The following is a 26,430-nucleotide window of genomic DNA, read 5'->3' on the forward strand; positions in this document are numbered from 1 at the left end:
TCGACTCGCGTTCCACTGGAGTCGACTCGAATCTCAGACCCGAAAACTGCTCTCTGACTTTTCTGCCTGTGACTCCTAGGAGTCGACTCATACTTTCCGGAGTCGACTCATACTTCTCCGGAGTCGACTCGAATTCCACTGGAGTCGACTCGAAGACTGTTCTTTTGAATTTTTCTTTTGATTTTACTCCTCCAATTTGAATCCTTTGAACTTTAAACTTTGGGCCAATAAATTGTAGCTTTCTTCCAACTTGAGAGCTTTGGAGGCCTTCTTGTGTTCTTCCAACTTGCTATGTTCCTTGCAAAATAAATATCTTTCTCCTTGCAACATAAACATTAGTATCTATACTTCAAGGTTTTGTGATCATCAAAATCAATCTATGAATCAATCTTTGGGTCATCAAGAAATATAAAGTGGAGAAAGAGTTTTTCACTATCGAACTCAAGTCAAATAAATCTAGACATATGACAGACGACGGGATTTGACGAGTTTTCCATGACCTCCAATCTGTAGGGATCCACGATAGAAGGACTGTATCATACGATTGCTGCACCTAGAGGTTCATCATTCTATTCTGCTGGGTGGCCACTACATACTGCTAGGAGTCACTGGTGGATGGTGAGACTCACAGGGATCATCTCGATGGTCGATAATCCCTGGTGAGTTGAGTTGGAATTGTTTCAACCCATTGAAAGGATTTTTCAATGATATTGTGATAGAGATCATAATATATCTCACTACCAGTCAGAATGGAACCTATGGGGTCACACACATTAGAGGTATTGACCGATCCAATGGTTGAATGTGATTAGGAATCACAAATAATCAATTAGATTGATAAATGAAAACCCGCTAAGAGTTATTAGAAGAAGGAATAATTGCAATCGGATTGTAATTTAATTTAATTAATTGGATTTAATTAATTGGACTTGATCATGAGTCCTACTTGGAGTGGGAATCATGGAGTCCTAATTGGATTAGGATTTCAAATTAAATTAGAGTCCTACTTGGAATAGGATTTTTAATGTCCTAATTGTCTTAGGACTGAAATTTGAACAAGTCCTGATTAGATTAGGATTTTCTTAAGTCCTAATTAATTTTAAATTTAATCTAATTAATTTCATGACTCCTAATTGGATTAGGATTGAAGAGTTCAATAGAGTCATGGTTCAATTAAGTCCTAATTAGATTAGGATTGGGAGGAAATTGAAATAGGTCCATACAAGTCCTATTTTGACTAGGATTGGACTCATGCACTAGACCCAAATTAAATCACCCATTAATTTGATTAAGTGGCAGATTTAAATGGATAAGAGGGAGGGGAATATGCCCCTCCCTTTGAGCCATGCGTGGGAGAAAAAGGAGGGGCGCATGCCCCTCCTAGGTGGCATGAAATAGAGATAAGGATGAGCTCCTAAAAAATAGGAGCTCATCTTTATCCCTTTGCAATTAAAAAGGGAGCATTGAATTTCGGCCAAAAAGAATGTTTTTCTCCTCATTCCAGCCGTGAGCACCCTTCTCCATCTTCCTCCTTTGAGCCACAATCAAGAGAAGAAAAAGAAAAGCTTGGGACGCCCTCTTCCTTCTTCATCTTGGTTCCAAAAAGGAAGAAAAAGAGAAAGGCTGTGGGTCTTGTTTTCTTCTTCCTAAATCCATCCTTCTTCTTCTTCCTCTCAAGCCAATCAAAGGTTGATTCAAAGGAGAGGACTTCAGCCATCCATAGCCATCTCTGCAAGGGAGCTAGCACCCCGGTGAGATCCAAAGGCTTCGATCGAGTCAGTACTTCGTGTGGATACCTGTAGAGGCCGGACGCGTGTGCGGCTTCCACTGAGCCTTGATCAAATACCATGTAAATCAGATTTGCGGAGACCATCTACCCGCACAAGGTGAAGATCTGATCTTCTTAATGATTTTAAAATGGTTTAAAATAATTTAATTCTAATCTATCTACAAACGAAAGGTTTTAAAACACGTTCATGCGATGAACGGATTCCGCATATGTTTTTCCGCTGCAATCTGAAAATTATTTCGAAATTTTCATGGCATATGTGGGATGCTAACATAAATAGGCCGGCATTCCTATCCAACCATATATGGTAGGACTGGTACGCCACAAAAATTCCTGCCTCAGCAGATTTAGAACACCGCGTGGAATCTCTCAACAGATGAATCAGGTCCTGCGTCGAAGCTGTCGAAGCCGGGAACGGAACCAGTGATCTCCCCCTTACCTCTCGGGACCGGCAAGAGCTCTTCACTCTTAAGTTGCTTCCTCCCTGACGGGACCGGCGAAGAGCAGAATTCCGCGTGTAGAATAAAAAGGTTAAGTGCTTAGTGAAAATATTATATATATATACTATATATAGTTTGGGTTCCTTGTACCTTCGTTCCTAAAATTTTTTATGATTATATATTAATTTTTATTTTTTTATTTATATATAAATTCTTCTAAACTTTTCCATTTCTACAAATCAATCATCCTATTAACTTTTGAATGGACAACTAGATTGATCAAAATTACAAATATATATATATATAAAACATATTAAAAAATATTAAATTAATGTCATTAGATGAGTAAAGTAAAATATTTCATTCTTGTCAACTTAGCTGGTACCAAACTTCAGGGATTAAAGTAACAATATAAATTTTAGCGACTGATATGTAAATATAGAAGTTTTTAGGAGCTAATCTTTCAAAAAAACACTGGTTCCTCTCATAGAGCCCACTGGCATCCGAGATTAGCTCGCTCAGCAGCAATCCAACTGTGAGTACCGACCGTCCTAAAATATAGTCGAAGTTAGATTCCAAATTAGTCTATAAGAAATGATCTAAAGTGATTTTGATCCGAGGCGACTTGAGGTCATCTTGGTGAAGTGGGCTCCTACCGGGTCTACTCATGATTAGTGTTGATCATGAGTCGGATCTCAAATTTAAACTATATTCATTTTAGATCAGATTTTTAACTGGACTACTTAAAATTTAAAATTTTCTGCATCCAAATCCAGCACTCAATCTGCTCTAGTTATGGCATAAGGCAAGAAATCGTAACTACATAATCTTGAGATATAAAGCACACTTTCTTTATTATCATTTGTTGTAGATGTAGCCACTGTTAAATAGCGATGTAAATCCTTTACCATGCCGCAATTCCCTACCATCTGCCATATGTCAAGGAGCAAGGACTGCTCATCCGACTCGGCAAGTCGCCACAGATCCCCTCGATCACCAAGGCCAAGTCGCCCCTCCAAGTAGATATACTCCGCACCCAGAGCGTGCCTCGCATAGGAGAGACCCTCCCCATGTCGCCTGCAGCTCTGCACCAATGATAGGGGTGTCGTAGATCCGTCGACCGCTAGCCGCCACAAACCTAGAGTGGTGATATCTGATGATAAAAGCCACTTCCCTCCTCTCGCCTCGCTCATCAGCACTGCCATCAAAATTTACCTTGATGAAGCAAAAGGGTGGGGGCTCACAGGAAACAAATGCAAACTTGGTTGTTGACACACCTGGACAGGAGACCTAGATGTCCCTAGCCTCAGGGGAATAAAATAGTGCACTACTTATGAACTCTGACGCATGAAGCAGGCTCTGGCCGCCACCGCCCTTAGCTGGGACCACTTGTCCTCGAAGATCCGGGCGCTCCTATCAGCAGTATGATAGGCCAAATAGGCACACCGGACCCCCCACTCCACCATGTATGGCCTCCTCGCCGACACTCGCAGTCGAAAAAAAAAGTCCTCCGACAAGGACCGGCTCTACCCGACGACGGGAACGAGCCCCACGCACTGCCAAACTTGGGCTGCACGCAAACAGCAGAAGAGAGCATGGCAAATGGTCTCCTCTATCGCTGAGCAGGACTCCACAAGTGGGGGACACCCTCAACTCTCTACTCGCCAGTATACCCCCGATCGGTAGGCACCCCAAACTACCTTTCAAAGGAACATGGCATCCCGGAGGTGGGTACGCAGCGCCAGATCCAAGCTCGGTTATTCATCGGTTATATTGTCGATATATCTCAATATTGTTTTTCTTTGCAACTATGTATGCAATCACTTATTCATCGGTTACCATAGTTGTTTTATTATTGTTTATATGACTTGATAATATATTTTTAATCCAATGAGAATAAGGCATTGGATTTTTTTTAAGGCAAAAGGAGCTATAAAGAGAAGGGAGGGATTAAAGAAATGGATGGTTGTGAAAGATTACTTTGTTGCCTTATGCAAGTTACAAAATATTTAGCTCTATGTAAGAGGTTTTCATATTATATATATTATATATTAGCAAGCATACTTAAGGTTAGCGTTCTTCTAAGATGTAGGTAAGAGGATAATATATAGAAAATTATGATTTTTTGCTAGTGAAATTGTGATTTTTGTATTATTTAATTTATTTTTTTATATGTCGTAGGAAATATCATTTTGGAAGAAGTTTTCACTTGCATATGCTCTATAATTTTCTTTGTGATGAAGATTGCAGCCTATTATATCGTACTTCCACTATCTATTCTTACTCCAAAGTCAGCATTCCTCTTGGAGAGTTGTTTATATTCCAAAAACCATTACTATTCTTGATGCCATCAGAAAGAGGTTCGAAACTTTCAAATTATTGAATATTCCTTTACTCTTGATGAGATGAACTGAATAGCTGAGTTACATTTCAAAAGTAAACCTACCAACTTTATAATATAAATACTAACTATTTGAGCTTGAATTTATTGTCATTTATATGCATAAACATGAAATATGTGCACCAACTCTCCGCCTATCGATTTCTTTTAACTTCTAGAGCTTTGATTTGGATGTCACATAACTATTTTATGTGGCTCTGGATTAATATGTTTGCAAAATGTGATGTCTAGGCACCAGATGAAAGCAACCATGGATTTGAAGCAGGTGGTACAAAATTAGCGGCTTGTATTAGAGAAGCTGGAAGATGCTCTCAAGGGAAAGCCTTTATACTTGAAAAGCCTCCTATGTGGTTGAGAGACATAAAATCATGCATATTGGAGATGAATTTACATCATATGTATATATTACCAGTCTCGGTGATTTACATTATATCATCGGATCTATCAAGTTCTCAAAGATTAGATTTACAGCCTCTCTCTTATTGTGTGTATGCTACAATCTCGCCTATTGGAAGAAAAAAATACTATATTTTATATCTAACTCTATGAAACTCGTAAAAAAAACCAACTCATAAAATATCACAAAGTTTATTGCATATTTAAGACAATATCACTAACCTTAAGATAATATAGCTCAACTAAACTAAATCTTAATATCAAACTAGTTGAGGTCGGCTATATGAATCATTTTGTTCCATTTCACTTCATTTATAGCTATATTTAGAGCTACTTCATTTATGTTATAGCTACTTTATGCATATTTAGAGCTACTTCCGGTTACAAAATTTGGGTCATAAGTAGGTTAACTTCATGACTAACCTATTTAGTAAATTGGTTGGTTTTAAGTTTAGAGTTCTCACCCATCTAACTTATTTAATAATTGGATAGGGCCATGACATTAACATTTCTACTCTATTGAAGATCATTTAAACCATTTAAGATGTATGTAACTAGTTTGAGAATCATTTTATCTGTTATCATACATTAAAGAATTTGTGCACCGGACTAAATTCTGTGGAAGCCCTCAAAGTGCCATGCATCAAGGTGGTTGGAAACTTTCCTTTTCAAGTACTCTATTAAAGATATTATTGAAAACAAATTATTAAAATCCAAAGGCACATTCCAAATAGCATGTGCTCAAAAATGTTGGAACGTGGGCACCAAGGAACTTTATGCTTAAGGCCTAACTGTTTTGGGTTGGTGAGTCTTCCCCAGAGAAAGTTAGATGACCAACGATAGCTTTTTAATAGTTAACATATGACCATGAATATGTTTTTGAGATGATGAACAATACTGCGTTTCTTGGTATCCTTCTTGAGTGAGGATTGAGGTATTCTTGTTTTGCCCACGAAGGATGGTGGTATATATTGCTGACCATATGACATCTGCTGTATGGATGACTGTGAGAGATATTCCTTCTGAATTGTTAAATTGTTAAATATTTTATTTTTAAATGCTTATAAATGTTTATTTCTAGATTGAATTAATAATTTTTGGTTACCATTAAATAAATAGATAAATAAATCTACAAACACTAATATCAAAGGAAAGGCCTCAGGCCCTTTCTGCTCTCGCAGCGCCCAGTTATGTGTTCGTATCTTGGGGTGCCTCCACTCTTAACTTTCTACTGGTGAATTTTGATGGCAGTGTGGCAGACAATGGGAGATGGAGAGGTGTAGACTTCGTCATCAGAGGTCAGCGGCGGCAGGGGAGGGGGGCAGCGGATTTTCGATGCTTCGGTGGTGTATGCTTGGGAGGGCATTTTCTTTGTCCGAAAGACATTAGGTGCGGACCGACTCATTCTTGAGGGCGACTCGGCCACGGTGATCATTAGATCCGAGGTCGGGGTCGTGCAGATGAGAGTAGGCCGCTATTTTTCGATATTCTTAGAGTATGGCAAGAGTGTAATGCCCATAAGGCCACACACACCTACAGAAAAGCGAATGGAGCAGCTGATTGGGTTGCATCCTATGCGGCCCACCACTTTGGCGGATTTGTAGAGATGGAGCGTGACAGAGTGCTAGGTTCTTTATCTGGCTTTGTTGTTTTCTGATTTGTTGGCCGCATCCGCATCCGTCTGGTGTGAAAAAAATAAAAAAAATAAAAAAAATAAAAAGAAAAAAGAAAAGGTCTGCCAACGAGTTTTGAAAGGTGGGGTGGGAACGCTTCAGCGGGGGATTTCAACGGTCAGGGCACGCCGGTAATTTTATGTCACAATCATGCTCCCAGGTCGCTACCCAGCAGAGCAAATCTCTCCGTGGGAACAAGAAATGAGATTGGAAAAAAAATCGTAAACAGAAGCAAGAAAATCAACAAAATTAAAAAATATGAACACCGATTTCGCAATGGACTGCCACCATTTGACTGGAAGAAAAACTGGTCTCCAACGTAGTTCAATTCTTGCACTCTAAGAAACACCTGATGCCCCAAAGCATGGCGATATTCAAATGTATAAATATCAGAACCCATAAACCTTGTGTCTGAAGTCAGGCCCCAATTTGGCTTGCCAAGGTGAGTTTTTTTAACTCTAAACTTAGTTGCAATACTAGTTATTGTTGTTCCTCCCCTACTTTTGGTGGTTTCCTCCTCCTCCTCCTCCTCCCTCCCTGCCTCCCTCCCTCTCTCTCTCTCTCTCTCTCTCTCTCTCTCTCTCTCTCTCTCTCTCTCTCTCTCTCTCTCTCTCTCCATGCATATTAATCTGTCTTGGAAGGTCTGTTTATGTTTGGTACGTCTTACAACCTTATTTTCTGTACAATGAATACATGTTACAACTTGACTTCATTCTGTTCCTTTTTGTTTTCCACTCTGAGATTCTAAAGAGGAATATACATGTTCACAAGTCTTCTGGATCTATGTATACTGTTGGAGAGCTCTAAATGCTCTAATATGCTACCCTTCTCAAGAAGAGATCATGACTCTTTTTAATTCAGATGCTGTCTTATTTTCACATTTATTTGGTGTTCTCAATGTTACATGAAGCAATTATATCTATTTCCATTTAAGTGACGCAAGCTTTATTCTTCTTCTTCTGAACTTTAACATGGTTAGGTTCCCAAGAAGTTTCATTCAAACTAGGGGCTGCTCGTTAGGCTGAAGGCTCTAATTTTTCACCCCTAAAGTATCATTCTCTGTGTTGCGGCAGGTGATCCATTGATATTGAGCAGTGGGGGACCGTGAGGCCCAGAGAATTACAAGAGGCTTTTTTATTGAGTTCGTAGGCTAGAGATGGGGACTGAAGGAGAAAAGGAAAACATTGAACTTGAAGATGGTATAAGAACCAATGATATCGGATCCTCTAGCAATTCAGTAGTAAAAGTTTCCTTCTGGAAAGCCTGCGAAATTGCAGGATCAGAATGAGAGCGAGAAGAGTAGGAAGCAGGACGACGGCAAGTATACCGTGCCATTTTACAAGCTGTTCGTATTTGCAGACTCAACTGATATAATTTTGATGATCTTGGGGACCGTGGGTGCGGTGGCAAATGGGCTCGCTCTGCCAGTTATGACAGTTCTCTTTGGAAACTTGATTGAATCTTTTGGAGGAGCTTCAGACATCCATGATGTAGTTCATAGAGTTTCCAAGGTGCGTGTTTCTGATGCAGATGCTAGTTTTTCAAACAAGCATGATTCTATTCTTCATAAAAATTCTGGGCATGATTTTGTTTTCGCTATCCCTTCGTCATTCGATGCTCAATTTCTATTTTATTTGGTTTGATTCACTATGTTGAAATTTATGATAATTAGCTTATGTTAGCTTCAAAGTTTCTTTAGTCGATACTTCAACTGTTTATATGAATGGCAATTCTCTCTTATTTCATTTGAATTCAACTAAGATGAAAAATTAAATATATATCTAATCATTTTGGTGCTATAAAGTGATGAATGAGTCTAATCACGTTCAGGTAGCGCTTGAGTTTGTCTATCTAGCAATTGGATCAGGCGTGGCATCTTTCTTCCGTAAGTATCCTTTTGCTATTTGTATACATAAGAGCCAAGTTTGGTTTCAAATTCTCCAATTTATGAAGTGCTGACTCCAAATGGCCTAATTTCTTTGTCAGAGGTGGCTTGTTGGATGGCTACTGGAGAAAGACAGGCCGCACGAATACGAAATTTATACCTGAAAACCATACTACGGCAAGAAATTGGATTCTTTGACAAGGAAACCAATACAGGAGAAGTTGTTGAGAGAATGTCGGGTGACACTGTCCTCATTCAAGATGCCATGGGTGAAAAGGTACTGGTACCGTTTCATGCATTTTTATTTGGCCTGTTGCCTTACAAATTGATGCATTTCATGACAAGGCTTGTAGTGGAAATTTAGTTCTTCTCCAGGTTTCTTGTGACTTCCAATCCTGTTAGCCTTCTAGACAAATTGATGCATCTCTTTTTTCGAGCGATGTGTCCTAATCGATCTCATATCTATCACATTTTGCAGGTTGGTAAGTTCATTCAGTTAACATCAACTTTTATCGGAGGTTTTGCGGTTGCCTTTGTTCGAGGGTGGCTTCTCAGCCTTGTTATGCTAGCCACACTTCCTCCACTTGTGGTTGCTGGAGGAGTCATGTCCACCGTTGTATCCAAGATGGCATCCCGTGGACAGGCAGCTTATGGAAAAGCAGCAGCTGTTGTGGAACAGACCATTGGCTCAATTAGAACAGTAAGTTCTACACTTGTTCTAGGACAGGAGGACATGGTAGACCATTTCATTTCTTAATATTTTAAAGCTATTTTATTTTCAGAAATCTGACTGAAGTCTTTTCTTAGGTTGCTTCTTTTACTGGGGAAAGGCATGCAGTGAACAAATACGGCGAATCTCTGAAAAGTGCTTACAGTTCAGGTGTTCAAGAAGGTCTGGCTGCTGGATTAGGTCTTGGCACAGTCATGCTCTTCTTCTTCTGTGGGTATTCTTTGGGCATATGGTATGGAGCAAAACTGATATTGGACAAAGGTTACACAGGTGCTGACGTCATTAACGTGATATTTGCAGTCGTGACTGGCTCTTTGTAAGTTGCTAATTGCTTTGCATATTTTAATGAAACAAGCTTGGTGAAAGAAACATCTCATAACACATTATGCAAATTTCATCCAATACATGGAAGTTTTCACCAAAAAGAAACTGAAGTGAACTGTCTTGGTTAATATGATAGGAGCACCTGCTGAAAATAGGGTGAAAAAGAGAGTTTGGTGCTCCCTTTCAATGCAAAAGTATTACACTTCCCTAAATTTTTTAGTGTTACTGGATGAATGCTAGGTCGAATTGATTACATTATATTCTGCTCATTTATATAGGAATCTGAATAAAGTACAAAACATTAAAAATTTTATTAAGCATACTAAGAAACACACTCACACCCATGCATACACCCATACACACAGCAGGAAACTTAAAGGAATGGACTATCATTTGAGGATTCATGAAGCCGGCACTAAATAATTAGAACAAGAGTTGATGGTTATGGTTATATGCAAACATGCACATAAGTGTAGGAAATTTGGGTAGTTAATGTATCGCTACTTATATATTGTGCTTTTCATATTCTCCTAGTACTTCTACCACCCCGATTTTCATGCAAATCAATCCAACCGTTGATGCTTGAAGTTGTATCTTCTAATGCCTCATACTATACTGCCCGACTTCTATAATTACAATCTCTATAATGTAGTTCTACAACTAGCTTAAAACTTATTTGATTTTTTTAGTGAACAATTATTAAAATTTCTTTCAGATATCAGTACACCCTACATAATATGAAAACTTGAATTGGTGAAGGATTACAGATGGCCTGTCAAAATATAGATTGGCCTGCTGACAAGAACTGATATATGAAACTTATACACCTAGAATGTTAATTAGTAGTGACAAATATAAAGATACCTTAAGTGAACTATATTATGCCATTCCGTATTCAGCTGTGAACTATACATGTAGAATATGCTGACCACTTCTGAATTCATTGGACTCATAAAATTCAGCTAGCTTTTGTTATGCAGCATATTCACAAAAATGCAGCCGATGTAATAATACCAAATATCATCGAATTGTACATATTTTGTTCAACCATTATAATTGTATGTTGAATTTTGTGACAGCATCTATATTTGCAATCTTTAAGAGCTAACTGGCACCTAAAACATTTCGTGATGTCCAATCTTATAACATTGCCTAATGTTATGTATTTCTGATATGAATTTTCCAGCTCTTTAGGGCAGGCATCACCATGCATGACAGCATTTGCAGCAGGTCAAGCTGCAGCATATAAGATGTTTCAGACAATCAACAGAAAGCCAGAAATAGATGCTTATGACACAAGTGGAAAGAAGCCCAATGACATCCAAGGAGACATAGAATTTAGAGATGTTTATTTCAGTTATCCTGCCAGACCAGACGAGCAAATCTTCCATGGATTCTCTCTGTTTATAGAAAATGGAATGACTGTGGCCTTGGTTGGAGAGAGTGGAAGTGGAAAGTCCACTGTCGTCAGTTTGATAGAAAGATTCTATGACCCACAGGCTGGTGAAGTTCTCATTGATGATATAAATATCAAGGAGTACCAACTGAGATGGCTTAGAGGCAAAATTGGGCTTGTCAGTCAGGAACCAGTCCTATTTGCTTCTAGCATTAGAGATAACATAGCTTACGGAAAAGATAATGCAACTACTGAAGAAATCAGAGCTGCAGCTGAGCTAGCTAATGCTGCCAAGTTCATTGATAAAATGCCTCAGGTTTCAAACATCTGGTCTTTCAAAAAATGTTCTTTTCTTAAGTTTTAATTTTATCAGTCATCGCTAAAACTGATCACTTTCATAATAATAACTCTTTTCCTATACTACTGAAAGCTTGTTACTTGTCAACAACATAAAGGAACGTATAGAATATTGGCTTCTTTCTCTTAGATCTTGCTGATTTGGGTTTCTTTTCTTTGTTTAATTTCATGTTGTTTTTACTTGGATTAGTTCATGATCATCTGAAATGTCTATGTCCAATATGTTCAGGGAATTGACACGATGGTTGGTGAGCATGGAACTCAACTATCTGGTGGGCAGAAGCAAAGAATTGCCATTGCAAGAGCAATTCTGAAAAATCCACGAATTTTACTTTTAGATGAAGCCACGAGCGCTCTAGATGCAGAGTCTGAACACATTGTGCAGGAGGCACTTGATAGGGTCATGACAAACCGAACAACAGTAGTAGTTGCTCACCGTTTGAGCACTGTGAGGAATGCCGGCACAATAGCCGTCCTACATCGAGGATCGATTGTTGAAAAAGGTAAGGATCAATTAGACACAGTGACTGTCCATCCTCTCCTTCGCCAAAGCACCAACTAAATTGGTCCACTCCTACTTGATTTTGCATTAGTTAAAAAATGATTAATTCTATTGACTTATTTTATAATCAAAAGATTGCCATAAATCTTGAACTTCTTTATTTATCATGATGAGCTAATTTAGTTTCTATTTTTATCAGGTTCACATTCAGAGCTGTTGAAGGATCCAGATGGCGCTTATTGCCAACTCATACGCTTGCAGGAAATGAACAAAGAATCAGATAATACAACCGGACCAGACCAGGACAAATCTGATATCGAGGATTCAGGAAGGCGCTCTAGCAAAAAACTGTCCTTCACCCGTTCGGTTAGCCAAGGATCATCTAAAGGGCAAAGTAATGGCCACTCGTTCCAAATGACATTTGGTATGCCTATAGGAATTGATATCCAAGCAAGTACAACAGAGCAAACAAACATTCTAGAAACTGAAGTGCCTCCTCAAGAACAAAAAGAAGTACCACTCCGCCGCCTTGCATACCTTAACAAACCAGAGCTCCCAGTGTTTCTACTTGGTTCGATTGCTGCCATCATCAATGGAGTCATATTGCCAATATTCGCAATACTCTTATCCAATGTGATAAATGCATTTTACGAGCCACCCCACAAGCTCAAGAAGGATTCCAAGTTTTGGTCATTAATGTTCCTGGTTTTTGGTTTGGTGTCCTTACTTGCACTTCCAGCTAGATCATACTTCTTTGCTATTGCTGGCTCCAAATTGATAAGAAGAATAAGATTAATGACGTTCGAGAAGGTGATTAACATGGAGATAGAATGGTTTGATAAAGCTGAGAACTCCAGTGGAACAATTGGGGCAAGATTATCGGCAGATGCAGCTGCAGTTAGGAGTCTTGTTGGTGATGCACTTGCACTAATTGTTCAGAACACTGCCACTATGGTCTCTGGTTTGCTGATTGCTTTTCTTGCCAATTGGCAACTATCTCTTATTATCTTGGCTTTGATACCTCTCATAGGCCTCAATGGATATATCCAGGTGAAGTTTATAAAAGGATTCAGTGCAGATGCAAAGGTTTGTCTATAGAACTATGAAAATTTTGCTTCTTTCAGAAGGACTCTATGAAATTTGTTATATCTAGCATGAACTTCTAATATATATATATATATATATATATATATATATATATATATATATATATATATATATATATATATATATATATATATATATATATATATATATATATATATATATATATTGATAAAAATAGTTGTCTTCTAATGGCGCTTCTATTAATTAAATTAATTCATGAAGCTTCTTAGTAAGGAATTTTAAAACATTGTTGCTCTAAGACAGCATCTAGGAGAGATTTTTGTAAAATTCAAATACCTTTGCTTGTAGCTGTAACTTTAGAGAGGACATAGCTCTTTTCTTTAGACTAAAGAGTTTGGTGGTGCCATTGATTTCTGATGAGGTGAAAATTTAAAAATGGCTGCAGATGATGTACGAGGAAGCAAGTCAAGTTGCTAACGATGCAGTGGGAAGTATAAGAACAGTTGCTTCATTTTCGGCTGAGGAAAAGGTAATCAAACTGTACAAAGAAAAATGTGAAGGCCCTTTGAGAACAGGAATGAAGCAAGGGATAATCAGTGGAATTGGTTTTGGAATCTCGTTTTTCTTGTTGTTTTGTGTCTATGCAACCAGCTTTTATGTTGGAGCTCAGCTTGTGAAGGATGGGAAGACAACTTTTGGAAAAGTTTTTCGAGTACGTAATATCTTCTTCCTAAAATATTATCAGAAATTTCTATTTACGTTTAATTATTATATAATTTTCTTCAAAAACAAATAAGACAAGAGTTAACTTTGTTTCACAGTTGCATTATGAAGTTTTTAATTCGGTCTTGCCATATTTGTCACGAAAAGCATAAAGAAATTACCAAATCGTTCAAGTCGCATGTATCATACATATGATTTGCAGTGATTAATAAAAAATAAAAATAATATAATGTTTTCATACCAATTTGAAGATTTGACAGTTAATAAATAAGCCTTTTATTTAGATCTTGTGGCTCTATTTAAAGTAGAAAATGAATAGAAGTAATTTCTCTCATTTACTTTAGCATTAGCAAATTCTAATACAGCTACGAAACATCTATGAATGCTGAACTCATTGATTACAAGATACATGACCAAATTCATGCTTACAAAAACAACTAATGCAAAAGAAAATTTGATTTTCATGGCTACATCGCATGCAAATCGACAAGAACAATTGCTATAATCCTCCTTTTTATTGAGAAAGAGCTGAAGGGAAAACCCTTCCATTGCTTCCATTCTGAACGAAACAAAAAAAGTTCTCCAAGAGGCCAGTAAGCAAAACAGACTACGAAGGATCACCCAATAACATGGAATGCTCCAACCTATCTTATCTGAAAAACTCAACCCAGAAATTAAAAAAATAGAGACATGAGCATTGCCACTAGCAGCCATTAATCATTTTAAAACATTAGGAATCTAAAACATACAAAACAGAGCCATGAACTGCAACTTTTCAACAACAAACGAGATGTAAGAATACTACTATCCAAGGTTGGCTCTCTGTCCCATTCACTGCTTTTCCTTGAAGGACCTTCTGAAGTGTGAACTATTGTTAACACCATGCATCTCACAGTGTCAAGATTAACCTTTCATATTATTGTCTCGACAAAAAGCTTTTAATGCTTAAAACCGAAAATTGAACCTATGAGGTAATTGCACCCATCTTTGCTATTTTTTCCCCTTATTTGTGATGGGAGAAGCTCATCATCCAGTTCATTAACATTATGAGAACAGCTATATTTGCTAATCTTGTTAATCTCAATTTCACCTTTCATCTGGCCACAGGTTTTCTTTGCTCTTTCTTTTGCAGCCGTTGGAATTTCTCAGTCAAGCTCCATTGCACCGGACTCTACCAAAGCCCAATCTGCTACAGCTTCGGTGTTCTCCATTCTTGATCGGAAGTCTAAGATAGACCCAAGTGATGATTCTGGGATGACTTTAGAAAGGCTGAAGGGCAACATCGAGTTTCGACATGTCAGTTTCAGGTATCCTACAAGGCCTGATGTCCAAATCTTCCAAGACTTGTGCTTGGCTATACATGCTGGAAAGGTAATGGATCTGACATCAAATAATTTCCATCTATTTTGTATATTCTTACATGTAGAACTTCTATAATTGAGCAAGTTAGACAAGTAGATTAAACTCAACCCATAGGAAGAATAAAATCTCCCATTCCTGTTGCTTACTGTGCTGCAACTAAAAACCGTCAAAATCCAAAAGCCAGTTGTTGGGTAGAGAGATCAACCATACTTGTTGGGAATACCCTTCAAATCCAAAGAGTCTAGATGGTAACCTTCGATAGGTTCATCTCCAATGCACAAACAGGCCAAAAGCCCAATGGAAAATGATACACAGTCACTTCTATGATAAATTTTGAAAAAATTATCATTTAAACTTACAAGTTTTACTTTGAAATCTAACAAGCTTCATTTAACTTCTTAGACTGTTGCACTTGTTGGGGAGAGTGGCTGTGGAAAATCGACTGCCATATCATTGTTGCAGAGATTTTATGACCCTTATTCGGGTCAGATATTGCTAGATGGAATTGAAATACAAAGGTTCCAGCTGAGGTGGTTTAGGCAACAGATGGGTCTGGTGAGTCAAGAACCATCCCTGTTCAATGAGACAATCCGAGCCAATATTGCTTATGGAAAGGAAGGGCAGGCTACTGAAGCTGAGATCATAGCTTCTGCGGAGCTAGCAAATGCTCACAAGTTCATTAGTAGTTTGCAGAAGGTTGGATTCCACCACATAACTACTATTTCTTAAACTAATTCCAGCTGATTACTTTTTTCTTAATAAATTTGTCTCTTTCTACTGTCTTCAAAATATATGCCCATCAAAAAATGTGTTTTATTAACTTCTGAATCTCTTAATGAAAACTGAAACTGCAGGGTTATGACACATTAGTTGGAGAGCGAGGTATCCAGCTATCAGGAGGGCAGAAACAGCGTGTAGCGATCGCACGTGCCATAGTGAAAGATCCCAAAATCTTATTACTAGATGAGGCAACTAGTGCACTTGATGCTGAATCTGAACGAGTTGTTCAAGGTGCATTGGATCGAGTAATGGTCAATCGAACCACGATTGTTATAGCCCATCGGTTATCTACAATAAAAGGTGCAGATGTGATTGCAGTGGTCAAAAATGGAATGATCATAGAGAAAGGGAAGCATGAAACACTTATTAATATCAAGGATGGGGCTTACGCTTCTTTAGTAGCACTTCACTCAAGAGCCTCTTCATAGCATATGGCACTTCAGGCTGTCCATGTTTTACCCTGTTTGCATTTTTATTGAGGAGCATCCCAGGTGTCAATTTTGTTTGGTATCCCTGTATCTCTCATGCAACTCTAAATTCATGCAATCCTCATAATGTAACCATTTTAGCCTCTCACTGCAAAATGTGGTTAAGAAAAAAATCTATATACCACATATAAAGCTTGTTATTGTGATTGTCATGTATCTTGTTTTTTTGCAACTCTATGGGAGTAAATTCAAACACAAGTTAATCATATGATTTTTCAAACAGTAAAAATTAAAAGTGGTTGAATTACTGTTATTAAGTAATTAAGTTGGAAACAACAATGCGGTATAATGGCAGATGTGTGCGAGGTTCAAAACTTGACGAGTGTAGACCAAAACCAATTCATATATGATTAACAAAGTTAAAGTTACCAAATTTTGAGCAGTCGATGCCAATCAGACGTGCTAAAGATTCAAACCATAGATTAACAAGCAGAGGTCCCATGGAGAAAGATACTTCTATATCTTGCATTGAAAATCCTCCTCCTTTATTTCAATACATATATGGTCAGTTGTTGTAGTTCAAGATTGTTTTTGTTTATTTTTTTACTTTATACTTGAATAATGAACCAATAGATAAGATTTCCAGATGGGTTGGATATTGCTACTCACAACCTGGCTTCTCACCCTACAACTGCTCAATTGCAGCCTATTTCGATTGCAAGAGGTTATGCAGCACTTGTAACCCAACACTTCGTGCATTGCATGGTTCTCAAGCGCTATTCAAAAGCTAGAGTACAAACGTGTCATACACCGGGGATTTGGATTATAAGAAGATCCTCAAGTTATTGTTGCAGGCAAGCATGACAATCATAATATCATACAATCTAAAACAGCTCGTCTATTAAAGGAGGTATCAAGGATACTGCTCTAATCACTACGACTTTGCTCAGTAGTATAGAATGTAATGGAGGGATACAACCCCATGCCAGCTTATGGACATCTTATTTATCAACTCTGTGGTTTCCATACACTACTATGATCACTGAGCTAAGTAATCAATCTGGTTTGCCAAGAAAAGGGAAAAAAGGGGGGACAATGCAAGGACTACTGTGAGCCTCTAAAGAAGGTGAACTTCTCTCCTGGTGGTAAAAACTCGCCCTCGAACTCTCATGTAAGCAAACCACCTGGAGAGAAGTTCACCTTCTTACCCTGAGAGACAACCCGACTTTGAACCAAGATGGTGGTGTATCAACCTCATTTCTAAAAGAAAAATGAATGCAGCTTTCATCCAAGATATGAGGGTTCCAAGGCCCTTTTTCACAGTACATGGTTCTCAGAGAATATCTGGAGGCAATCGGACATCCATGAGCTATGGTGAATTCAAAATTACCAATTGCAATTCAATCTGCCAGTCATATTTTACAAGAAATCACAATGCATGTAATATTTGGGACTCTCAAAAAAAGAAATCCCAAATATCTTTCGTACCTGAAAAAAGAAAGAAAGAAAGAAATCTCCATTGCTTTTCATTTATCATTGGTGGCAAAAAACAGCAACGCATGAAGAATCACCATCGATCAACCACATGTCTAGGTTCTCAAGCTCTCTCTGAACTGAAGTCAATGACATCCCCGGAGACCAGAAAAGCATCTTCCTGCTGTCCAGAGCTGAGAGATTCAAAGCATCATCACCTAATCTTACACCAATGGATGATTCATCCAACTGCCACAACCGTACATCACCCTTGTCTTCCAAAGCTTTCGTAGCAAAGTACAAAAAATTCTTCTGTTCCAACGATATGGAATTACTGCCTAACAAAGACTTCCCCACTGCTGCCACATTAGAAATAAAATCAGCAACCCAAACTTTTAGGGAAGATGGAGAGCTCTTCATGTACATTAGCCCAACATCTTTTGCAGCAAAAAAGTCGTAGGATGGATCTGGTAACTCCAGTAAAGGATTACTAATTGGAATTATATTCCAATCGAGCACCCATAAATTGTATCCCAGTTCCAGAATCTTTTTAACAACATTGGCTTTAACCCAGATCTCCTTCATCAAATTCATGTCAAAATGTTCAAAACCATTTGATTTGTCGCTTCCAATGCTGCTGATCAATAGTTTTGCATCGATCACAGAATATCCTCTCTGGGCAAGGTCAATGAGAAACTCTGAATCATCACTGATAAGAATGAAGTTCTGCAAACCCACCCTCTCAAGATGGCAAATCAAGTTTCTTGCAATCCTCTGTACCGTCCGGTATAAACTTACCAGTATAATAGTTTTCTGCTCCTTGAAAGAGTGCAGAACAGATTCAAGTTCCTCGTACCTCCTGACAATTCTCCCAAGATGCACTTCTCTGAAGCAGAAATCGTACCATTTTAAATTTTTCAGGGGCTGCAGTTCCCAAAGATCAAAATCAATCGAGTTCTTGTCCAGTAATTTGGAATCAGGACCAGCTGTTTTCCCATAATTTACACCTGCATCCCTGTAAGAGATGCTGAGGGCTCTTTCATGCAGAAAATGTGTGTAAATATTGTAGTATCCTCGGGAATGAATATATTTGATGAACCATGGAGTCCATATTCTATCACCCATCTTTTTGTACCATCCTGTTGTTACCTGAAAATGGGACAAGGAAACAAGATAAGAGATACTGTACAAGACATCACATAATGCATAGAGAACGCAATCACAAAGTATCTGAAATGGAATATATAAATCATATGCAAGCAAAACTAACATGCAAATAAGGACCCCTTTTTTGAATACTTTACTGAATGTTCTAATTATTCTTTTCATATGCAAGCAAAACTAACATGCAAATAAGGACCCCTTTTTGAATACTTTACTGAATGTTTTAATAATTCTTGTCATATCAAAATAAATAAAATTACCATGCCCTGCAGTATTGGTTTAATGCCTTTGGCTTTGTGAACATCGTACCACAAGCGAAATTCTTTCCATGGTCTTGGGAAAAGAAGTTGACCCCATGTGCCAACCATCTGGTATAGGAAAAGGTGTGTTTCACTGTCCAACCATAGTTTGTTTCCATGCTTTCCTATTTAATAACAAAGTCAATGAGTTAAAGGTCCCAATAAGCACCAGTACCTACAGCATTAATATCACAATGGGAATCATAAATAAATTGACAGGGGAACTTGTAGTAAGTTTGCAAATAGACTAAATATAATTAAAATCAATCTTACATACATTGTAAGCCTGAAACATTGTTGACCCTTTCCAAATAGCCAAAGTTTTAGGCCTCAATTGATTAGTTAATACTATCCATAAAATTGGCAAAGCTTAACTCTTTCATATTTCTGCTGCAGCAGATACCATGACAACCTGACAACTTTTTATTTTTAAAGGGAGAAATACCCTATCAAAGTTGATATTATTACATTTTGCCTACAAAATCAAATTGTAAATCATAGCTTGTAAAAATGATAAGTATTTATCTATCCCATGCAAAAGATGAGGCCCTCTGATTCAAGGCCACTGTAGTCATGGTTATATATTCCTTAAGCATGAGCAACTTCCAACATTTTTTAAAAACTGTAAGAGGCAGGCAGGACACCAAGTCCACCTAGTGCCTCAAGGAGTGGCTGGCAAGTGGCAATAGATCATAAAAAAAAATAGTATACGAGAGAAATCTGACAAAATAGTTACAATTTAATAAAGGAAATGTTATATTCAATAAAGATAAAATAATTTGATGGAAGCATCGTCTTGGAACATGAAATACTAATTTATAAATCACTTTCATCCTACATGCTTGAACATAATGCAAAATGTTTAAGCGTCCACCTAGAAGTAGCTGCCTAGGCAGCCAAGCCAAGGTGCTTGTCTTTTAAAACAGCAGCAGCTTCATTCACCTCATTGCAACTTAATCAAGTTAGGCAAGCCTCAAACTATTGCAGTGGGAATTGCTACAATATACACTATTTTCTCCAAATTGCTGGATAACAACATTCATTTTGTACATCCCTGATATATCATATATTAAAGAAATTCCTATGCCAACTATCAAAGAACTCAGATAAATGCAAGAATTTTGACCATCTGCTGATTGCAAAAGCTACTTCAAGAATGAGGTGGCAAATAAAAAAGTACATCCACACATGCTTTAAGATTAAGAAGTTTAAGTCGCAGATTCTTGTAGTCAAATCCAACATCTCCTCAGAAGAGAGATCATTTCTTTAAGAATCAAACTTGAAATAGACAGAACATTTTGCCTGATATAAAATTGACCTTAGCACTTTAAAGATTGATTCAGCAGATCTTATAAATAATAATGTAAGAGAATGAATCAAACAAAGTCAAATAATTGAAGGAAAGAGAAGGCTAAAAAATAACTTGCTAAAGTTTATTTAATTTCAATTGATCAGTGGATTAAGCATACAAAAGAGCCTTTATTCATAAGGTCCAATTCTTAACTAAGAATTGACTCTGTAGCCTGAGTAACCTGAGTTTAAAAAGGAGTCCTTTCAACTTACCAAATACTCAGCCACAGAAACAAAATTAGGCTCCCTCATCATACACATTAAAAAATATTTACAAAACACATATATAACACAATCCTAAGAACTTCAAAACTTTCTCATAAATGTATAACTATATTAAGACCTCTAAACACTATTTTCAGTCAAAATGAATCTTAATGAAATTGTGAAAACAACATAAATCACTTACTATAGTAGTTCCCTTCTCCAACTAACCAAACATAGTGCCTATAAAACTCCTGTAAAGTGGCCTGTAAGCATATTATTATGGACTGTACTGCTGTTCTGAACTCCTAAATTTCCAATAATAATTATGGTTAGCTTTTGATAGCAAAAAACAAACTGACGGACCCATATTTTGATTTCAACATCTAGCATAAAGACTGCCCTAGAAACAATACAAAAGCCATTGACTCAAAAAGAATAAAAGGTCTTTGATCGAATATGACTAGAGGAATTGCACTACTACCTAGATAAGGAGTCACCCTAATATCCAAGCATTCAGACTTCCAATTGGAGACCTTCATCGATATACCTCTAGGGATTATAGAAAACTAAAGCATGATACTGAATTGTTGCACTAGCCATATAAAACTTGGGGCAAACTGTTATGACAAAACATAATTTGCAATTTAAAACTAGTATAGGGGATCCTATATTTAGTTTAGCAGCTTTATTTTCTGCAGATCTAGGGAATTCTTAATACACCTATGGTAATAAACAAGATATTTAGGTTCATCATATCTGTGCAATCTAAAAGATGAATACCAGCAAATCATGCAGTTAAAAAGGCCCATATGTAATGAGATTTAAGATGACAAAAGAATTGGCACCTGATAAAACTTACTTATCTTCTCAGAACAATCATAACTAGCAAGAACATTCCATCCATATGCAATTAGCTTCTTAGATCAAAGTAGTCATGGAAATTATGAGAACTTTCCATGACTGTTTCAATCAGATATTATCCTCCATAAGTTGATGACAATTTAGTGAACACGTGAATTTATTGTAAATAAGTTTCAGGTTTTCTAATATTTTTGAAGTATTGTTCAGTTAGTGAAATTAATGAAATATGATAATGATTAGGGACAAGGCTCATTTCTAAATGCACAATGAAATTTCTATACAAAAAGCATGGTCTATAATCTATGGTGCCCTGCCCATTACCTGTCATTTAGAATCATGCCATAGATAAGCAAGCAAGATGATTTCATATGAGGAATGAGAACAGCAGACTGGGTGCCCATACGACAAGAATCCTTATTAAAAATAAGGAAGAGAGCATTCTGCAACTTTTGTTGTTAAATTTCTTAAGAACTCTTCATAATGATGAATTAGAATTTTAATTAGTTAGGAAGTTAGTTGAATACGAATTCACTAAGAAGAGCTTTGATATCTTCAAGAGTCCAGTTTTGACGTAGTTACTCTTGAAAAGGCCTATAGCGGTTACAACTTAGATTAAGAAAGTCTTCATCAGGATCGCTCTTCAAATTAGTATTGCAGAATTTTTTTATAAAAAATTAGTATTCTGGTCTCAATAAGCTCAGTTCAAAGGCGCTCCGGAATCTGAACCTTTTAGAATTAGATGACAGATTTTCTTGTTTATAACATTAGATGGCAAACCTTTTTAGTTGTCTCCACTGTCTCCATTCATGCTTCTCCTCTTCTTCTTACACTTTTCTTTCTTCTTTCTCTTTTGTTGTTTTTATTTTTTTGCTAAGGTTTTTTCTCTTTTGTTTGGAAGAATCAATCTAGACTTAGGTGTAAACAAGGTGAGTTCAATTTGTTTTATAATCAAACCAAGCTTGAGGCAAACTCAAGCCATTTGCAAGCATCTCATTTATGAGATCTATCAAGGGCCTGAGATCCCTTGAGGCTTTCATAAGTACACAGGTATATCTCAAACTGATAGTGAAAATGCATTATGTTAATATAAAATATGACCTTAATAAAAAAATAATTATAAAAATACATTTCATATATAAAAATATAATAAAAAATATATCCTAATGATTTGTTTATTCATATTTCAAGTTCTAATCTAGCAAGCTCAAACAAGCCAGGCTCAGCTCTAGTTTAGCTCATTTACTAATCAAGCAAGACTAATCCAAGCCAAATTTCTAACTGAACACAAGCTCCTCACTATCAGGTCTCTTGTTTGACAGAAATATCAACACAAATCCAAAATAAAAGCATACAGAAACTCTATTTCAAAACCATGAACCTTCTTTTATTAACTGCAGTTTAACCTACTTTGCAATAAATTTTCCTCGTGCCCAACATCTCTCTAAATCTTCCTTTTCCAAATCTCTTCTATCATAGATTTCAGACAGCCAACACATTATTTTTCAACAGAGAAATTTCTTATAGATCTACTAATCCTACTTGGAATTGTGAACTCTACTTGTAGTATCAACATTACAACCGAGCAATATAAAGGGCTTTCAAAGAATCCTAAAACAAAAGTTTTCAAGTACTGAGCCAATCCCCTTGGTCATGAAGTTCAAGCTTCGGGCAACCAGGGAGTAACTCTTAAAGATTCCTTCAGGCATTAAAGGAGCCTCAGCAAAGAGAGGGAAAAAAAAAAGCAAGGTCTGATATAAAGACCATGGAAGTTTAACAAAAGGTCTAATACAAGGAATTGAAATCACTTCAGAAGCAGAGATTATAAGCAAAGTTGACTTCGAATAGATTTTCAGCAACATTGTATGTTATTCACTCATTCATGGTATAGATCACTAAGCAGCAGCTTGAGTGGATTGTAATCCAAGGGAATCAAGCTAGGGGGAAATTTTTGATTCCTCCTTTATAATCAACAATTAAAATCTCCTTGCAGAGTACGATTTATGGTCATTTGTAGGCAAAGAAAATACCATATGTACTAGATATGCAACTTATGGTACAAATAAGAATATATGAAACATGTACAACATTATGTGTTTGATGAGTTTAGTTTAGCCTTGAACAGTGTAAGTATAGGCATTCACAATAGCTTTCAAATGTCATTTTTTTCACTTAAAATAGGGAAAATGAATACACAAACCTAACAGTGCAGAGTCACTATAGGCCTAGCACATTGACAAATATGGCTTAACCAAGATAATAGAGCATAGAAATATAGTAGCAATATTGAATGTACACATAAAACAAATGGATGGCTTAAAAATACTAAATTACATCAAATCATTAAAAATTATATGATAATAAGCTATTGGCACTAGGTAGGAATATCTTTAGCACCAAGACTGATATGTCTACCTCAAACATGATCGTCCACAGGATTTAGTGTGCATTATTAATCTATTATTGATGGAAACTAGGACAAATCACTAAACATAGAAGTCGCTTACTGATGGTAACTAGGTCGTGCCAATAGGATGAGAAATTGCTCTGGTTTCTTATTATATGCTCTGAATGTCCCACTAAAATTCTTTTAAGTGTCGCAAAAATCATAGTTAAAGCATTGGGAAGAGTTTCATAATAACACAAATTTTGGGGATCCAAAATTGAGATCCATATTAAGTAGGTAGTAGTAACCCAAACTCTCAAAAGCACTCGATATCTTTCATTTCAGCAAGAATGATCATTCAGAATTATTCAAATGTACAGTTAGTAATATAAGAGGTTAAAGCAGCTAGTGGTGCTGTAAAGCTATCAAGGATTAAAACATCAAATTCAAGGCACAGTTGGCCCACATACAAAATTTGAACATCATCTACTAAATGAACCAAAATTCATGTCTAAGTATATAATCAAAAATATAGGTTTCATTGTCTTTGCATAATATGGTCATTTAGTAAGCTGAAAAATGATTTATTAATGTTTTCATGAAATGTTATCTTCGCGATGTGATGAACTTTTAAAGATTGACAAACTGAGACGTGCTAAATAAATGTCTTAAACTAACAACCTATCAACTTATGATAACCATATTTTGCACATTTCAGATGAAATCCAAATAACTTTCGAAAATACATGATATTTTTAGAAGAAATGTGCAAACTGACAAAAATGAATTGCAGTTGAGAACTTTCAAAGAAATGTGTTATCATGCGAAATATTAATTAAAAAAGCATCCAATCAAATGGCCAATGCTAGCACAATATGAAACCGTTTGCAAATATGCTTTTCTCAAGTCGCTCACAAGAGCAATTCATATATGTACCAAATGAATGGTTGAATTCACTGCTTATGGGTACACTGAGAAAAGAAGACACGTAAAACTGGAGCCCATAAACATTACACGCAATCTTAGAATCGAAAAACCTACTAGACAGTAAACAATAATATTATATGATCCCATGCAACCTGTCTGCCAATTCCTCTTAACCTTATTACCATGACCTTGTAATTGTAAGTATAATTCTAATCCTCGACTGCATTAAGTTTTAGCTTCTTATGTTATCCCAACCAGCTGTCAACCTAACGCCATCCTTCTGCCTACGTAATGCCATTTTCTTCCTTTCTATTCCAGCTTGGTACCAGCACTGTTCATATTACTCAACAAAATCAACATACAATAACTCCAATTCAAAACTGCCATTCAATTCCACACTAACTTGATCTAGGAACATATATGAAACATCACAAAGACATATTATTGGCATATACCAAAGAGAATAGAGATCTAGAAATAGAGAATGATAGCCATACCTGCTACAAACCGTGGCCGCTGCAATGATGCCCCATAGATTAAAGGGCTATAGTTCGACCGATCATAATAATACTTCAAAATCAATTCTTTCAAGAACTTATAGTACAGCGGCGACAGCTCGAGATCATCCTCCACCACAAAGGCGAAGTCGTCGTCCGACTTCGGCCACCAGGCTTCCAGCCACTGAGCCTGAAGCCCGACATTGGCCGTCCGGTAATGCACGAGCTTCTCTCCATGGGGCCAACTGAAGCCATCGACGAGATCCAAGATCCGGCGCGATTCCTCCAGCTTCCGGTCCAGCAGGGCGGACCCGTTCGCGGGGTCGATGGCCCGGAAGTGGTCGACGAAGACGTGGAGGTTCACCCGGTCGCCGCCGTAGTCGGCGGCGGAGAGGGAGCGGAGGCAGCGGCGAAGGGAGTCGATGCGGTCGAAGGTGAGGAGCTTGATGGTGATGGCGAAGCGCTGAGGGTTAGGGTTAGGGTTAGGGTTAGGGTTTTGGGAGTGGGAGAAATGGAGGGAGGAGTGGTAATGGTAGGAGTAGAGGAAGATGACGGCGAAGGAGAGGATGAAGAGGAGGGAAAGGAGGGATCCCCTTTTCGGGTGCATTTCGGGTTAGGGTTAGGGTTAGAAGAAATCAGGATCCATCTCTTGGTGTTTTTCGTTTTCCCTTCTCCTCTGGAGTTGGTCAGGGAGGGGAGTAGGAGGGCTTCAGGCGAGAGCTCTTCACTCTAAGTTGCTTCCTCCCCGACGGGCCGGCGAAGAGCAGATTTCCGCGTGTAGAATAAAAAGGGAAAATGCTGTAGTGAAAAAAAATAATAATAAATATATATATATATATATATATATATATATATATATATATATATATATATATATATATAGTTTGGGTTCCTGTACCTTCGTTCCTAAAATCTTTTATGATTCTATATTAATTTTTGTTTTTTCTATTTATATATAAATTCTTCTAAACTTTTCCATTTCTACAAATCAATCATCCTATGAACTTTCTTTGAT

General features: G+C 37.3%; 2 protein-coding genes across 2 annotated transcripts; one reads left to right on the forward strand and one right to left on the reverse strand.

Moving 5' to 3' along the window:
• The first annotated feature begins 7,960 nt into the window (after positions 1–7,960).
• On the forward strand, positions 7,961–16,520 carry LOC120109087 (ABC transporter B family member 4-like). The gene is made up of 12 exons (XM_039122822.1): positions 7,961–8,210; positions 8,530–8,584; positions 8,686–8,861; positions 9,063–9,284; positions 9,392–9,630; positions 10,825–11,350; positions 11,621–11,894; positions 12,093–12,979; positions 13,407–13,673; positions 14,792–15,055; positions 15,449–15,742; positions 15,901–16,520. Exons 1-12 carry the CDS (start codon positions 8,079–8,081, stop codon positions 16,252–16,254), a joined length of 3,690 nt encoding a protein of 1,229 aa, XP_038978750.1. The 5' UTR covers positions 7,961–8,078; the 3' UTR covers positions 16,255–16,520.
• A 1,104-nt stretch (positions 16,521–17,624) lies between these two features.
• Positions 17,625–26,197, reverse strand: LOC120109088. The gene is made up of 3 exons (XM_039122823.1): positions 25,416–26,197; positions 19,152–19,315; positions 17,625–18,876 (listed from the first exon to the last, which is right to left on the reverse strand). Exons 1-3 carry the CDS (start codon positions 26,020–26,022, stop codon positions 17,788–17,790), a joined length of 1,860 nt encoding a protein of 619 aa, XP_038978751.1. The 5' UTR covers positions 26,023–26,197; the 3' UTR covers positions 17,625–17,787.
• Between the last annotated feature and the right edge of the window lie 233 nt (positions 26,198–26,430).

Source organism: Phoenix dactylifera, unplaced genomic scaffold (genome assembly GCF_009389715.1).
Source record: "Phoenix dactylifera cultivar Barhee BC4 unplaced genomic scaffold, palm_55x_up_171113_PBpolish2nd_filt_p 001784F, whole genome shotgun sequence".
In the NCBI taxonomy this organism is placed as follows: Eukaryota; Viridiplantae; Streptophyta; class Magnoliopsida; order Arecales; family Arecaceae; genus Phoenix; species Phoenix dactylifera.